A 17733-nucleotide genomic window follows, 5' to 3' on the forward strand; every position below is an offset into this window, starting at 1 on the left:
TTGTCTGGGTAGCTTCTTTGTAAAAAGTGGTCATATTTAAAATGAATTTCCCTGTACAGAGGGTCACTTAATGCCTACTGCCCTTAACATCTGTGACTTGAGCAGGATATTAGGTAAATGTTTAGTAGGGTGAGTGTTATAGTGTACAGTTTTGTTTCTTTCTGTAGGTTTGACATAAATAAAGGTGTATAGAGCAGTAGCCGCATTGTAGATTTGAACATAAAGAAGATCAGTGGTTAAATTGTAAATTTCATGGGTCAATCAGTAATAATAAAACAGTACCTTGTACTTGATCCCAACTAAGATATAATGAATCCTTATTGGAGGCAAAACAATCCTGTTGGGTTTATGTAATGTTTAAATAATGTTTTTAGCAGTAGGAGATCCGAATTACGGAAAGACCCCTTATCTGGAAAGCCCCAGGTCCCAAGCATTCTGGATAATGGGGCATTATTATTATTATTATGTATTTATAAAGCGCCAACATATTCTGCAGCGCTGTACAATAAGTGGGTTTCATACATTGGACATACAGAGTAACATATAAAGCAATCAATAACCGATACAAGAGGTGAAGAGAGCCCTGCCCAAAAGAGCTTACAATCTACAAGGAGAAAGGGTTGAGACACAAGGTGTGGGAATGGGCAACATCAGAAATAAGCAATGTCAGACATGTAGCACAGGGTATTGCTTTTAGCAGCACACTGTTGTGTAAATGAGGGTAAGCTTCTCTAAATAAATGTGTTTTTAGAGATCTCTTGAAGGCAGAGAGATTGGGAGAAAGTCTGATAAATTGTGGGAGTGAATTCCAGAGAAGGGGGGCATCCCTTGCAGAGTCTTGTGTGAGGAGGGAATGAGAGGGGTTAAGGGGGGCAGGACAAGGACAAGAGAGGCCTGATTCATTGGCACTGCACTTGCTTTACACAGTCTGTGACTTTTTCGTAGCCGTTACGACTTGTGCGAATTGTCGCGACTTTTTCGTAGCCATTACGCCTTTTGTGAATTGTCGCGACTTTTTTGTATTGAGCGCTAGTAAACGGCGGGCAAACCTTTCCGATTTTTTCGCGACAATTCGCGCAAGTCGTAATGGCTACGAAAAAGTCGCGACAATTTACGGAAAAGTCGCGACGGCGACGAAAAAATAACAACGTACCGATCATTATGAAAAAACCGCATTCGGGCACTTTCAATCCGTTCGTGGATTAGTAAATCGGCCCCTAGCAGTTAGCTAGCTGCTGATTTACTAAGTGTGTAAAGAGAAGGACATGGGACGGGGGTGGTTACAGAAAGTGGGTCTGACTCAGGCAGTGCCTGATTTTATTGAAAATTATTAAAGAGATTTGTGGCCGGTTTCTTGGAAGTGTAACCACCCATGCTGAGTGGCTGCATAGCTCAAGTGGCCTTTGTTGGTAATGGCAGACATTTCTTCAAACATAATTACAGTTTAACGGCACATTTATATTTTAGCCTATTATTCTGTTACTCACCCAGTAGGGGTGTGGCCACTAATGATCTGCCTTGCAGGGTTTGGGGTTTTTTTTGTTGTTCTGTATATGATGTGGGGGGGAGGGTTAATAGCTTTTAAACACCATGGTCTGTGCATGTCCTCACTTGCCCTTTCCAGCAGATTCTTCTCTATCTCAGATCCAGGGCCAGCACTAGTGATAGGCAGGCTGGGCACATGCCTAGGGCACAGTTATGGGGGGGCGTTTCCAAGCAAGTAAGTGATAGAAAGTGAGCGATTGGCAGGGGAGCCTGGGGGTGGGTGGAGGGCAGTTGTGGGTGCAGCCTGGCAGGGAGTGGGCTAGCAGGGTGCATCCAGTTTTTCCAAATGGGGCTGTACTAACAACAGGTGCATGTAAGTGCCAAACACAGGAAGAAACGCCTGATATATATGCAAAAGTTTTATATGGACTGACCATAATCTGGAATAGAGAAACAGAAATGAGAGCACAAATAAATGATGGATTGCCTGTGACACATTTGCTGAGGTTCCCGTAAGGCAGCATGTTACACTAGTGTGCAGCTCTGCATTGCATACACTCTGCACTGTATCTTTAGGGTGCAGGGATGCCAATCAGGAAAGCTTTTTCTCTTTAACAGGATGTGATAAAGGGGTGACCTCTGTAGGAGGGAGGCATCCTACCATAGTTTCTCTTTATTATGAGATGAAGTGCTCTGTAGTTGATGAAAGGAGTGAGCTTAACATGTGTTAGGCTCTTAGGGTGAAGACACACAGAGAGATTAATCGCTGCAACTTTTTTTTTTTTTTTTTTAGTAAGTAAGTGATAGACCCCATCATAGCATACCTCAGGGGTATGAAATAGACAGGATTAGATAGCGAGAGTGGCTCAGTGCCCCAGAAGTAGGCAGTAGTGTGGTCACTATATATATATATATATATATATAGTATAAAAAAGACCAGCAACTCCGGGATTTCTTGTGAAAAATCAAAACATATATTCAAAGTAGCATAAAAAGCCGACGTAACGTTTCGGTCCCCATCGGGACCTTTCTCAGGACATCCATGTAACACACATCTTTAAATCACCAAAAACCAGTAAAGCAATAGGAAGTGACATCACAGTGTACTGCCATAAAGTGGCTGAAGCCATAAAGCAAGTGAAAGTGCTGAAAAGTGCTGTAAAGTGTTCACTGCTAGGCAACATCAGCCTAATAAAGTGTTAAGCAGCATTAACATAATAAAGTGACTTAGTGAAGACTGTTAGTCCAAAAATTACAGGTATGCATAATATCATATAAAAATTCATATAAAATTCCATACAGTAAACATTTACAGTGAGAGGTTAATGTGCAACATAAAGTAGTTTTTCAACCATACATCGACATATATACAGTACAAAACCTGTTGCTACATTAAAATCCAAAGTTAAATACATCCTTTATTACGCTGCGCAAGCCGATCAACTAACCTCACTATCCTGGCAATTGGGGTCCCCCAATTTTATATAGTTCAACTACTTAGTCTTATAGTTCAACTACTTAGTCTTATAGTTTAACTACTTAGTCTACACTAGTTGACACATATCTTAATATGCCAGGTACTAAATGACACTTATAAAGCAAGAAAATATTAATACGAAAAAACATACAATGCAAGTAGTTTAAATCAGACCTAAAATCCATGGTCATCTTAGACGTTCGTAGGACAAATTGGTTTACAAAAAACAGCTTAAAGGAGAAGGAAAGGCTACACAAGAGTTAATCTCTAAGAGCAGGCTTACCATCTGTGGTCTCAACGCTGCCCTTAAGTCTCCCCATATCCAGATCGTTTAGGTGCACTAAATCCAAAGCGCTGCAAAAACCGCCGAGTTGTGTGAGGAACGCTCCCATGATGCATCGTGCTTCTGAAGACTTCACGACTTCTAATCCAGGCAGCACATGCGCAGTCTGCAGAAGCCGTGGACGCGCTCAGGCAGGCGCGCTCCCCCTCTTCACCCTCTTCACACGGACGCGCGCCTAGGCTAGGGGGGAGGGAAGTAAGCGCATGCGCAGAAAAGGACGCGCGCCTAGGCTGGGGGAAAGAAGGAAGCTTGCGCATGCGCAGTACAGACGCTGAAGGAACGGAAGAGGGCGAACAACTTCAAAGATGGCCGTGCCATTCTTTAGATAGAGCAGAAAGTTTAAAGTAAGATTTTATAACTTTTTCTTAATATAATTGGCCCCAAAGTGTAGCGTTTTTGTTTATCAATACTAGCACTATGTAATGGTAGTATTTATAAATTTTGCCTTTCCTTTTCCTTTAAAGATAATGAGCAATTTAAACCTTTAGGGGCCACACAGTTCAGTTCATATGTCCAAAAGGATTCCTTTTGTAGTAAAATCCATGGCCTGTTTTATTAGTATGAATAAATAAAAGTAATGTTTTATTTTTAAAAAATACCCTAGTGTGCACCCAATTTTTGGACTTCTGGATAATTGGACACATGGAGATAGCACCCAGGTAATTTACATTATGTGTTTGGTGTGCTGAAAATCTGTGGATTATATATATATATACAATTGATGACGCTTTCAGAATTACTGTTGCGACCGGCCCTGGACCTTGTGTGCCCTGCCTTGCTATGATCATCCAGGTAGCTCCTTTACAATATGCCTATGGGCTCTTGTTATGCCTTTATGCTTCTGTACTTTTTACCTTGCCTCTTTCTTTATGTAATACGACCCAGCGCTGAATGGATCTCAGAACTAGTTACTTGTAGCCATTATCAGTTACTTTTGTTCCGTGTCTGCCTTTCACTCCCTTGTTTTTTGCAACACTTTATGTTTATGTACTGTAGCTACAATCAGCTACTTTTGTTACTTGTCTGCCCTTCACTCCTTTGTTTTTTGTAACAGTTTATTCTCTTCCCCTACGTGGTGTTTTTATTGCACAGTTTGCTCTATTTAACTTTGATCTGTTCCCTACATGCTTCAGAATTTGTTTACTCTCGTCACTGTGGTTACCTGCACTAGGTTTTGGCGCCCTTTTTCTTGGAGGGGTATATCTAGGGGGGTGGGTGTGTTTGATCTTTTGGTTTGTCCCTGAGGAAGAGTACAGTCAGTTCTCGAAACGTTGGATTTTTTTCAATAAATTTTTTCACTTCATTGCCAAGTCCTTGTGTGTGCGGCTCTCTGTCCATATATATATATATATATATATATATATATATATATATATAAAATAAACATCTATGGCCAGCACACCCTTCAATGTTTCATCAAAAAAAAATTTATTGTAGATATATTGTTAAAACCAACGTTTCGGTCCTTGTTAGGACCTTTCTCAAGGACCGAAACGTTGGTTTTAACAGTATATCTACAATAAAAAATTTTTTGATGAAACATTGAAGGGTGTGCTGGCCACAGATGATTATTTTCTATGCATACATAATTTTGGCTATGCACCCCGCAGAATATTGAGCCTTGGAGTGCGGACACCATTTGGATTGATATATATATACAAACACAAAACGGATAGGCACTCACGAATAAGGAGAGATCCATCGCCTGGGTGCAGTCCCAAAAGAAGTAGAGGTATTCGTAGAGAGCAGGACCGCTTCACACAGGACTTATAAACATAAAGGTTATTTATTAAAGGCAAAATAACAAAGACTGACATTTCGGCTGGAATACCAGCCTTTCTCAAAGTTACAAACAGCGTTGTGAGACAAGCCTAAATACAAACTGTGGCGGGAACTTACACTAGTGACGTGAGGATGTGACGTCAGTGTTCCTAAAAAACCCACACGAAAGTTGTCTTTACTAACAAAAAATTTTTGTGTAAATTGTGCGACCAAAAACCCACAATATAAGAGAAAATGAAACAGAGTACAATAACACATAAGAATAAAAAATTGTAAAATCATCCCTCGCTAGCTATCAGTATATTTATATATATATATATATATAAAGTCTGTGGTTTCAGTACCACTAAGGGGCAGATCAAATCACGAATTCGAATCCCGAATATGGGAAAAATTCGGATTGGATACGAAAATTTCTTAAGATCGCAAATATCATGAAAATATCAGCAGCCTCCTGTGATATAGGTCAACTCGCCAACTTGCCATACACGCACCGAATATCGTACAAAATGAGGTTTCATACTATATTATCGGTGCGTGTATGGCCAGCTTAACACTAGAGGGAACTAGGCAAATGCCTAGAACACCAAATGGGTAATCCAGCCCTGGTTGATTTAGTTCCAGTGCTTTACCTTCCTTATCTCAGTTTCACTGTTACTGGCTGCTGTTATGGGCTGGCCCCACAACATTTATTGTGTTGCAAAATCCAGCAACCAAGTGTTTATATTTGGGCAATGGTGTTTCCTAATATCTTTGTAAATCCATAATCTAATGATTAAAAGGCTTGAGTGTGCCCGTACCCTCAGCACTGCACAGACAGAAGGATGGACATTGGACTGATTGTGTAACTAGAGCATAATGGAAATACACTTTTGAGTTTGATACTAGATAGTATCCTGGGCGGCCCCGCCCCAATGCAAGAGCATATATATCGGTGCAGAGTCAGAGACGGAAACTGTTCACCAGTAAGCAGAGATCAGGACAAACCACTTCAGAGGTATGTGGGGGAAAAGGCTGTTTCTTGTCCCAGGACAATGAAAGAATATATATATATATATATATGTATCTTCGAATAGTATGGATTTAAAGGCACTTTTATTCATTACTTACAAATTTCTCCAGAAGTTCTGCTTTTGTGCTGGGAAACTAGTCAAGAAAAAACTTATCTTGTCTGATCCCACCATTTAGTTACATTTTTACAGTTTCTGGGTCCCCAACAGTAGAGGGACCTAGGAAAATGCCTAGGACACCTAATAGGTAATTTAGTTCCTGTACCTTTTCTCAGCCTCACTGTTACTGTCACTCACTGAATAGTGAGAGCAAGTTAGTTTTATTATAGCACTTTCTAGGGAAGTGAGATAGTCTTTAGATAGAAAGAGCAACTTTCTGGCTCCAACCAGGAGAGATTAGCTGGGAGTGTTCTCCTTAACAGGCTCTGCTGCCTTAGTGAAGGACTGCCGGCATGGACAAGGGTATCAGGCATAGTCTCCTCCCTGATCCATGTCTGCCATGAAGGTAGAAACCCTAACAAATCTACATAACCCAGCTGGTTCTCCTAAGTTATTGCTGCATCTTGCATATCTGAGAAAGTGCAGAGACGTGCAACTAAACTGGTTAAGGGGATGGAAGATTTAAGCTATGAGGTGAGACTGTCGAGGTTGGGGTTGTTTTCTCTGGAAAAGAGGCGCTTGCGAGGTGACATGATTACTCTGTACAAGTACATTAGAGGGGATTATAGGCAGATGGGGGATGTTCTTTTTTCCCATAAAAACAATCAACGCACCAGAGGTCACCCCTTTAGATTAGAGGAACAGAGCTTCCATTTGAAGCAGCGTAGGTGGTTTTTCACGGTGAGGGCAGTGAGGTTGGGGAATGCCCTTCCTAGAGATGTGGTAATGGCAGATTCTGTTAATGCCTTTAAGAGGGGCCTGGATGAGTTCTTGATCAATCAGAATATCCAAGGCTACTGTGATACTAATATCTACAGTTAGTACTAGTGGTTGTATTTATAGTGAGTGTATAGATTGGTAGGTGTGGGTTGGGTGTGCTGGGTTTACTTGGATGGGTTGAACTTGATGGACACTGGTCTTTTTTCAACCCTATGTAACTATGTAACTATGTATCTGCATACCTGCCATTCCATCCGCACTTGTGAGTACCCCCATTCGCAGGTTGATCAGGAAGACTCGACATTGGTACCAATATACAGGCAGAAAAGCTGCCAAAATGGTCTAATGTAGAACATATTGGTTATTAAAATAACACTTTCTTGTTTTCTTTTTAGAACTTAATTCTGAACATTAGAGCAAGACTGAAAGAATGGCTGAGGCAGATGCACCCGATGCCTCTGGGTTCACTAGAAAAATGCCAGATAAGTAAATATCACCTTCCTTAGACGAGTAGTGCCAGAGGTCCTAATGCACTTTGGATAGAGCAGGAAGCTACTTGGCATTTTCCTTTCACAAATCCTCAAGATTGTGTCTTTGTTGCTAATCTAGTAGTTACATGACCCTGTGTTTGTATTTTACTATAGCCCTGATAATAAGGGCCCACCAACCACTAGCTAGCCATGAAACATTTTCTTCTTGAGGATGAAAAACAAACTTGTGTCCCTATGTTTGAGACTGATTGTTCAAGTGTTAATGCTAAATACTGGCAGTAGCCACTGGCAATTTTGCCACAGAACACTGCATCATGGGTAAAAACATGGTGATTTGCATGTGTTTTTGCCGTTTTGTCAGCAGCTAACCCTACATTGACTGGCTCTGTAGATGCTGGCTCCCCCTAACTTACCCCTGTCAGAGTGCAGCAAGGTGAGGGGAGGTGCCATCGCCTCAGTAGCACAGGGTGCATAATCAGCCCTGTACTAGTAGCAAAGTTTCCATGTGGGCACCCAGGCCTCCACAGTTTGCTTTCAGTGCTCAGGAATAAGGGAGATATCACTCCCAGGTACCGTATATACTCGAGTATAAGCCGATCCGAATATAAGCCGAGGTACCTAATTTTACCTAAGAAAACTGGAAAAACTTATTGACTCGAGTATAAGCCGAGGGAAATGCAGCCGCTACTGCAAGTTGAAGTGATATCACCCCCCTTCCAGCAGCCAATTAGCAGAACAATGTGAAAGCATCAAGATAGCAGCTCCCAGTAGGTATCAGAATAGCACGCAATAGTAAGAAATCCAAGTGTGGCTTGGGAGTAGGAGAAACAATAGGTTATCTGAAAGCAGTTCTAATGTGTAGCGCTGGCTCCTTCTGAAAGCTCAGACTCAGGCACACTTTACTGCTGCGCTGCAAGTTGAAGTGATATCCCCCTCACCCCCAGCAGCCAATCAGCAGAACAATGGGAAGGGAGCAAGATAGCAAGATAGGGAATCATTTAAGCATGAAATAAACCCAATAGGGCTGTTCTGCCCCCAATAAGGGGTAATTATATCTTAGTTGGGATCAAGTACAGGTACTGTTCATTATGACTTTTTGTTTAAATTTTGAATTATTTGAATAAAATGGAATCTATGGGAAATGTCCTTTCTGTAATTCGGAACTTTCTGGATAAAGGGTTTCCAGATAAAGCATCCAATACCTCTATTGATTAGTGACATTTGATTTTAAAGGACAAGGAAGTCTCCAGTCACTGGGAGGTTGTGATATGCAATATAGGTTCCAAGTTTGGAATTTAGAAATTTTGGAATTTGGAATATGTCATTTCTTAAATAATTTTTCTTTTTTTCACCATTAGTCCTATTGTTCCATTTCGCCTATGGATGGGTATGTAGGGCACAATTGCCTCTGCGTGCAGCTACTGTTCTGTGGGGCTCCATTGAAAGTGGGAACCACGGTGTTTGCACAGGATTGGATTACACCCCACTTTATGGCCCCTTTGTTGGCAATATAGGGGGGGCATACAAGGAAATCCTTATGTGAAAGTGCCTGCACCCCTCCTAAAATATCTGCCTCTTGCTCTGCGCTGTTGGGCCGGAGGCGCCGTTAGTTTGGAGCAGCTCCATACACTATGCAGATATTTGTAGTCTCTCAGGGATAAATTGCTGTTGGTATCTGAGGTGCAATGAGAGATTGTGCTGCTGAGGCGCAAGGGGAGAGCTCAGCGAATACCCAAATATAAGAATGAAATGGCACAAAGCGGCGCTGGAACTGGCAGTTTCGCTAACACTACCGATCGGTGCCCTGTTGATGCTCATACCTGTGAGGAGAAGCCGAAGCTCGATGCCGCGCGTACAATGGCGTGCGTCCTGTGAGGATGAAGCCGATGCAGCCGATGCGCGATGGGGCGTGTACGATGGCGTGCACACGCGCGTCAGCACGCATGTAGGTCATCCGCGGGGGGGGGGGTTGCGCACGCAACAATCGCATTTCACAGCGAATCCATATACCGTATATATGTGAATATAAGCGCAAGTATAAGCGCAGGTTCACTTTTTAAGCACATTTTTAGTGCAGAAAAACTCGACTTATACTTGAGTATATAAATATATTTATATATATATATATATCTAAAAAACCAGATCCTTCTCCATTAAGGATTCTCCCAACAAACTACCATTTAGTGTATAACTTGCATTTATATTATTTCTACCAAACTGCATAACTTTACACTTTCAACATTGAAAGCAAAGGACCAAGGACTGACCCCTGCAGTACTCCACTAACAACACTGGTCCAATATTCCATTTACCACCACTCTGTAATCTATCCTTCAGTTCTCTATCCCAGTACAAATAATATGTTCCTGGCCAATATCACTCAATTTTATCATTAACTTTTTGTGCAGTACTGTATCAAAGTCCAAGTGGATAACATCCACAGCGCTGAGGTTCCTGCTCACCTCCTCATAAAAGTCAATTAAAATATTCTGGCAAGATCTGTTACGTATAAAACCATGCTGGCACAAACTCATAGTATAATGATTTGCAATTTATTCCAGTATCCTATCCCTTATTACCCCTTTCAAAAGCTTTCCTACTACAGGTATGGAATCCCTTATCCAGAACCTGTTATCCAGAAAGTTCCAAATTACGGGAAGGCCATCTCCCATAGACTCCATTATAAGCAAATAATTCTAATTTTTAAAATTGATTCCCTTTTTCTCTGTAATAATAAAACAGTACCTGTACTTGATCCCAACTAAGATATAATTACCCCTTATTGGAGGCAAAATAAGCCTATTGGGTTCATTCAATACGTAAATGATTTTTAACAGACTTAAGTTATGAAGATCCAAATTACAGAAAGATCTCTTATCCAGAAAACCTCAGGTCCCAAGCATTCTGGATAACAGGTCCCATACCTGTACTGATGTCAGACTATCAGGCCTATAGTTTTCAGCTTCAGAATGGCATCCCTTTTTGAATAACGGCACCACATTAGCAATTCCTCTCTTGCGACATGCCAGGCCTCAATGAATCATGAAATAAAGAGGTTTGGCAATCACAGAGTTAAGCTTGTTTAATACCCCAGGATAAATATCATCTCCTTTACCTTTACATGTTCAAGTCTCTACTGCGTGAGCTGTAGAATAACAGTTTGGCTTTTAATCATCTGTAAGATATGATTTTTCACATATTTAGAACAGTTTTGAAGAGGTGTTAAAATATGGAAACTTCTGAGCTGCATTATAACATGACAGAATGAGGCGTAAAAGGACCTTTGTTACTGTACTGTGTGGAGTGACCCGCAAAATCAAAAACAGGTCGCAGGCAGGTGCGGGGGTGCGAGAGAGGGGGCGGGAGAGGAGGGACTGTTTGCATCGGGCCCCCTTGGAAGATTTGTTTGCAGGAGGGCCCAGCACGACCAAGTTACACCACTGGTCACAGCTACTAAACACCAGAAAATACCCTGCCGTAGACAATACTGAGAATTGCTAAACACACACACAGAAAATTATCAGTAAATTATCAGCATTGTCTATTTTTATAGCATTGACGAGTAGCTGCTACTAGTAGCTCTGTGTGTCATCACCCTAACTTTATTACGATTATCAGACAAGATAATATAACAGATGGAGAACGTGCACCAGATGGAGCAAGATGGAATTGACAACCCTTAGCCACCATCAAAATGTATCCATATTTGTTGTCAAACAATAGTTTGTTATTGTTGTTTGTTTCCAACCATGAGGCCCATATTTCATTTGGGTTGTGTCCCTCTAATTAGTGGGATTGTCTTGTTAACCATTTCTCTCCATGAGGGTCATGCCATCAAGCAAATTCTAGAGCAATTCTAAGGGGGTCTGAAATTTCCTTGTGGTCATCTGTTGGAATACAGGATCCGGGCTACAGACCAGTTTGTTGTTTTTATCTCCTTGTTCAGAGAAGCACCTATTTGAAAAGAATGAATTATTAAGCATACATCTTGATTTAGTGATTTTATAAATCACTAAATAAATAGATCAAGCCTTTGGAGAAACATACCAGAAAACCGAAATCTTTTCAGCAGCTCAAAGTGATGCATGTTCTGTATTTTCACACAGGATGAATGTTACACCTGCAAAACCAGACAACTCAATGGTGTATAAAATGAATTATAAACAAAAAAGTATTTGCTTGATTCTGTGCATGGAGAAGTTTGATAATGATCCCAAAGGTAAGTTTACTTTCAGTTATTGTTTATAATAAAAACTGCATCGTAAAATATACGTGTAAAAGAGAAATATACACCCCTTATTGACATGAACTCAGTCAGTTGGTATAAAAGGTTTCTATACACACACACACACACACACACACACACACACCTCCTGATTCCACAGATTGAGAGGAAACTAGGTTAGTTGTATAAACCAGTGCTGTCCAACTTCTGTTGTACCGAGGGCCGGAATCTTTCCGACCTACGTGGTGGAGGGCCGATAATGGAAGCCAGTTTTGACCACTCCCCCTTTTGAAACCACACCCACTTGTAACCACACCCATGTTATCACATGATCATACCCATATTAATGGTTGTAGTACAGCAAAAACCTGCCATACTCTGCCTGCCCTACCCTGCCTGTGTGCCATACTCTGCCTTCCCTACCATGCCTGTGTGTGCCATACTCTGCCTGCCCTACCCTGCCTGCGTGCCATACTTTCACTGTGTGTGCCATTCTTGGCTGGTTTGTGCCATACTTGGCCTGTGTGTGCCATACTCTGCCTGCCCTACCCTGCCTGTGTGTGCCATACTCTGCCTTCCCTACCCTGCCTGTGTGTGCCATACTCTGCCTGCCCTACCCTGCCTGTGTGCCATACTTTCACTGTGTGTGCCATTCTTGGCTGGTTTGTGCCAAACTTGGCCTGTGTGTGCCATACTCTGCCTGCCCTACTCTGCCTGTGTGTGCCATACTCTGCCTTCCCTACCCTGCCTGTGTGTGCCATACTCTGCTTGCCCTATGCTGTGTGCACACACAGGCAGCCTACAGTGACACAATGCTGGCACTGCTCCTACAGTCTGCACAATAACTATATATTAAAAAACTTTTTAATTGCAGTACCACCTCAGTATATGTTCTTTTTGTAGTATGCAGGGATTATTTGTGGGTTTCTACTGCTCCTGAGGTGTGAACAGGGGAACAATGGGGGTGATTACAGCCTGAGCCTGAGGTGTGAACACTGCAGGGGGTGAACAATGCAGAGATTAAAAGGTGTGAACAACACAGGGAATTACATATTTAAACAATACAGCCTGATTACAGCCTGAATCTGAGGTGAGAACCATGCAGGGGGGGACAGTTAATCACAGTACTGATACCATTTAAAGCTTACACAAGAGTAAGCCATCAAAGCAGCCAGACAGGTGGGGGGCCACACAGAGGGGGGTCGCGGGCCGCATGCGGCCCGCGGGCCGCCAGTTGGACAGCACTGGTATAAACCATTTCCCAAAGGCACTTAGAGCGACAGTGTAACACAGCCCCATTCATACCTTGTTCCACTGTGAAGTGATGGATTATGGGACTGAAATCCCTCTGCTTTCCAAGTCAGCATTTATTTACACACTAAGGGGGGATTTCATAAAAGTGGGGATATTGACACAAAATAAAAGTGGATTTTATTTTTTTCAGGACAAGCTCTGATTTTTAATTAAAAGGTCTAAATGCCAAAAATAAAGAAATTTCTATTTTGCATAATATACCTATATATATATATATATCTATATCAAAAAGTGTGTTACTTTATATGTGGAAATACAACTGATTTTGAAATCTGCATGTTTCATGAATGTGCCAAAACCAAATATGTATAGTTTTATGGATATTTCTGCCTGGTATGTGTCAAAAACTCAATACACTACTAACATTTTTAAAACGACACCACAGAGATCAGCATAATGTACTCTAGATTCCAAGGCCAAAAATCCTCTAACAGTAGGTTCACCCCAGGAAAGTACATATAAGGGAACCCAAAATGGGTAAATATAGCTTTCTACTCCAAACTACATTGGGGGTCTCTAAATGCCAGCATGGTTTTAAACTAGGAACATGGTGTCGAACTGGTGTACTTGGGGGCTCATGGGAAGAAGTGAATCAAGTGCCCACTGGTGAAAAGGGGCCCACCAGGTTTTTTTGGGTGCCCAGTTGGGCCAGTCCCACCTTGAATCGTTACTTTTGCCTCATACATTAAGCTAAAACTAGCATAATAATGCAAATATGAGGTAACATTTTTTATATATGTAAAAATTACACTTTTTGTTTAATCAACTTTTATGAAAGTGTTAATGAGGCTTTTTGCACCTATTGTTCTAGGGTTAAACAGAATCTTGTCCCCTGACAATAGACTGCTATTCCCCATTAATATGCTAATGACCCCCCAAAGGTGCTCCTACAAGAGGTGTGAATTGAAGACTCAGTAGAACACCAGTTTTAGCACCAATTTTACTCCTAAAAAGAGCTGTCTCCACTTTTTTGTTTTCCCCCCTAAAAGTCATTTGGGTGATGTTAAGAACAATTGCTTCAGAATAACCTTGCAGTATGTTTAGGGACTATGTATTAACAAAGAGCCAACATATTCTGTAGCGCTGTACAATAGATAGGCATTCATCTAAGAAAGAGAACATGTTAAGCTGTGTTTTGTAATTTACAGGAAAGCGCTCCCGAAACAGCAACGATGATAAGATCTTCCTTAATAATATCTTTGTAAAGATGGGATTTGAGGTGCGACTTGAGGAAAATAAAACTGCTGATGAGATTGAGAGTCTGTTAAACGACAGTAAGTTTATTTCTCCCTCCTCTGCACACAATGTTATTGCACACACATTCATAGCCAGGCCTAACAGCAGTACCCTGCATTCTCCATCTAACACTTTAGGGGGGGGGGGGTGCTAAAGTGGGGTACATGAGGGCAAAATCACAACTTTTTTTGTGCCTTGCTGGATTCTGTAGCCCATGTATAATAAGGCAAGTGCTGCATTAACCCATAGTGGGATGGCCGAGATGCTGGTGGTTTTGAAGTCTAATCTGCTATAAAAGTGAAGTTACAACATAGCATTCTCCTGTACATCCTGAGATGTTATTTTTATGGGAATGGAAGTAACATTTTTAAATTAAACCCTCAAAACAAATGTATGTAAAATTGCCCAGAGTGCTCTTCTGAGAACTTTCAGAATTTAAATGTTATTTTCTAGTTTTTAAGATATTGAAAATTATTACACTGTTTATATAATAAATATCTACAAAAATACTCTAAAAATGCTTAGTGGCAACATACACCTGATTTATGTCAAAACAAACACATTTGCATCCCTTTTGAGAGTGGCTGGAATTATACTGGTATCACGAGGGAAAACACTGCCTTATGGGCAGTCTCAAATTCCACACTGCACATTTTTGTAAATGACCCCTAAAATCCAGTGAGGTCAAATTGAACCCTTCCAATGATAGGCTCTCTTGGATTCTGGAAGGTGGCCTATGGATCTTTGATAAAACTTTGATCAGATGTTGTTTGTGTCAATCAGAATAATAGAAAAACTAAAATACTCCAGCCTGTGTGCATGTGTATACTATCTGTGGGGCACTCATGGTAATTATTTGTAGTCCCTGTTATGGCCACTGCTCCATGCCCCTTCTGAAACATAGGTGCAAAAAAAGAAAAAAAAAGAAATATATATATATATATATATAAAAAAAAGAAACCACTGGCACTCACGTTTAAAGCTCAAAAACTGCCTGGGTGCAGCATCCAAAAACAGGAAAAAAAATTGAGAATAAAGAAGCCGCTCTCACAGGACTTATATAAAAAATGAAAATTTCTTTAATGTGATGGTGGACTGACGTTTCGGCTGAACACCTCAGCCTTTCACCTTGAGAAAGGCTGAGGTGTTCAGCCGAAACGTCAGTCCACCATCACATTAAAGAAATTTTCATTTTTTATATAAGTCCTGTGAGAGGGGCTTCTTTATTCTCTCTCTCTCTCTCTCTCTATATATATATATATGTATATTACATATAAAAGTAAATCTCCTGGGGCAAGCAAATTAATGTTCCAGCCAGCTACTACCATACAAACTTGCTAATTTTGTAAAATATCACAGTAAAAAATGTGCTGAACTGTATTAGAAGCAGCTCAGTATTTAGATATTGAGCCCCTCATAATTCTGGTATATTTAACATTTCTATGGCATTAAAATGATTCCATTTCAGTTGCAAGACAGGATCACAGTGAAAGAGGTTGCTTCGTGTGCGTTGTCATAAGTCACGGCGATAAAGACTTTTTTTATGCTCGTGACCAAGAATTTAAAATAGATGCACTGGCTGAGCCATTCCATGGAGAGAACTGCAAAAGTCTTATTGGGAAACCTAAATTATTTTTCATTCAGGTAAATAATTGCACTGGTTGAAGAATAATTTCATTATCTAACAAAAATCTTGTGGTCTAAATGTAAGTTAAACTGGTATACAGTATGTTTGGAAACAATCTGCTCCCTGACTAAAGGTGGGCATATGGATCAAAATCCTGGTGTATCTTTGCCCAGTTGGTGAGCCTGCTGTATGGCGCCTGATTTCTACCTTCCCTAAGCTAATGTGCTTATCTTGCCTTCCCCACATTGCCAGAGGCTTTGCTGCCTGCATTGTATGGCAATAGCAGATACCTGGTGCCCATGTACATCAGCATGAGTGGTGGCCGTTTCACAGTAGGACCCTGAATGTGCCCAAGGGAAAGCACATAGGTGGAACTAAGCTTGCACAGAAATTTTGTAACAAGGCACTCAAATAGGGTTACAATTCAGGCACAATGACAAAAGGTGGTAGTGTACAGTTATTGTAATTATACTCCTAGAACCTGTATTTATATCATGCCAACATGCTATGCAGCACTTGGCATAAATCAGCACTCAACATAAATCAGTCGAGTCTGCAGAATGCATCTAAATTACTTGCTAATTAGCCATGCAGGATGTGGATTCCATATGTTGCCGGTATTAACAGGGTGAGGTGGCAATCCTAGCTGTTGCCAATGAAAACACTGTGGTTAAATTATATCTGAACCAAATCAATAGAACAGTAGTAGGAAAAACCTAAGGTAGTTTAATAACTAGTGGAGACATACCAACTGTACAAACATATAAGTAAGCACACAGATCTATTTTAATGTAATACCTTAATGCAGTTCTTACTCATGTACCAACTCATGTACTTGTATTTCTTCACACATCAGGCATGCAGAGGAGATAAGACTGACTCTGGGGTGGTGAAAGATGCTGGAATTGCTACAACTACTGCTTCTGTCATTCCAACAGAATGTGACTTTCTCTTTGCTTATGCTACTCCCCCTGGTATGTCACCTGTATGAATTATACAGATTCTGACATCATTGCATTCATAATGTTCAATGGCTAAAGCTGCCCAGTACACTTGTTTTGGGAGGTCGCCAAATGAGCAGATCTTTCCCCATACACAGGCCAATAAGCAGCTGCTTTAGATCATCAAAAGCTTTCATTGTCTCATGTACAAGCTCCTTATAATTCATTTAACCATAACAGACATACATATGGCAAACCTTAACAAATCTCTCTTCCACAAATGGAGTATTTTAGTAATATTGATCTTGGTGTGTACTTTTCAGGGTATTTCGCTTGGAGAAGAGGTGCTGGGTCCTGGTTTATTCAGTCTCTTTGTGAAATGCTGGGAGAATACTGGCAGAAACGGGATCTCCTGCAAATACTGACCCGTGTAAACCACAAGGTGGCCTATGAGTATATATCCAATTCAACAGATACAGATAAGAATGAAAAGAAGGAAATGACATGTTTTCTCTCTATGCTCACAAAGGAACTGTACTTTTTCCACAAGGCAGATCAAGATTAAACCAATAGAAATGATTTTACTGTGTATTGCTAACCATGCATCTTAAAAAATAAAATTATTTTCTTGAACATAAAAACATTGCCCATTGTTCAGCAGGATAGTACTAGCAAGACCTGTTTGAAAGGCAACTAAAACCCCAACACAGCTTTTCCTTATTTTCCGAATTAAGGCATAGGGCTACTGAACTGAAACCACATAGAGTAGTGCTGTCCAACTTCTGTGGTACCGAGGGCCGGAATTTTTCCGACCTACGTGGTGGAGGGCCGATAATGGAAGCCAGTTTTGACCACTCCCCTTTTTGAAACCACACCCACTTGAAACCACACCCGTGTTATCACATGACCATACCCATATTAAT

At 40.9% G+C, this 17733-nt stretch overlaps 1 protein-coding gene across 2 annotated transcripts; it reads left to right on the forward strand.

Moving 5' to 3' along the window:
* The first annotated feature begins 3408 nt into the window (after positions 1-3408).
* Positions 3409-17451, forward strand: casp3.1 (caspase 3, gene 1). Of its 2 annotated transcripts, XM_002934263.5 has the most exons (7): positions 5963-6084; positions 7372-7462; positions 11574-11686; positions 14155-14280; positions 15711-15886; positions 16726-16843; positions 17134-17451. In XM_002934263.5, the coding sequence occupies exons 2-7, from the start codon at positions 7407-7409 to the stop codon at positions 17373-17375; spliced, it is 831 nt and encodes a 276-aa protein (XP_002934309.3). In that variant the 5' UTR covers positions 5963-6084; positions 7372-7406; the 3' UTR covers positions 17376-17451. The 2 variants fall into 2 exon arrangements, with proteins under 2 accessions (XP_031751294.1, XP_002934309.3); XM_031895434.1 differs by lacking the exons at positions 5963-6084; positions 7372-7462 and adding an exon at positions 3409-3649.
* Positions 17452-17733: the final 282 nt, after the last annotated feature.

Source organism: Xenopus tropicalis, chromosome 1 (assembly GCF_000004195.4).
Source record: "Xenopus tropicalis strain Nigerian chromosome 1, UCB_Xtro_10.0, whole genome shotgun sequence".
Lineage (NCBI taxonomy): Eukaryota > Metazoa > Chordata > Amphibia > Anura > Pipidae > Xenopus > Xenopus tropicalis.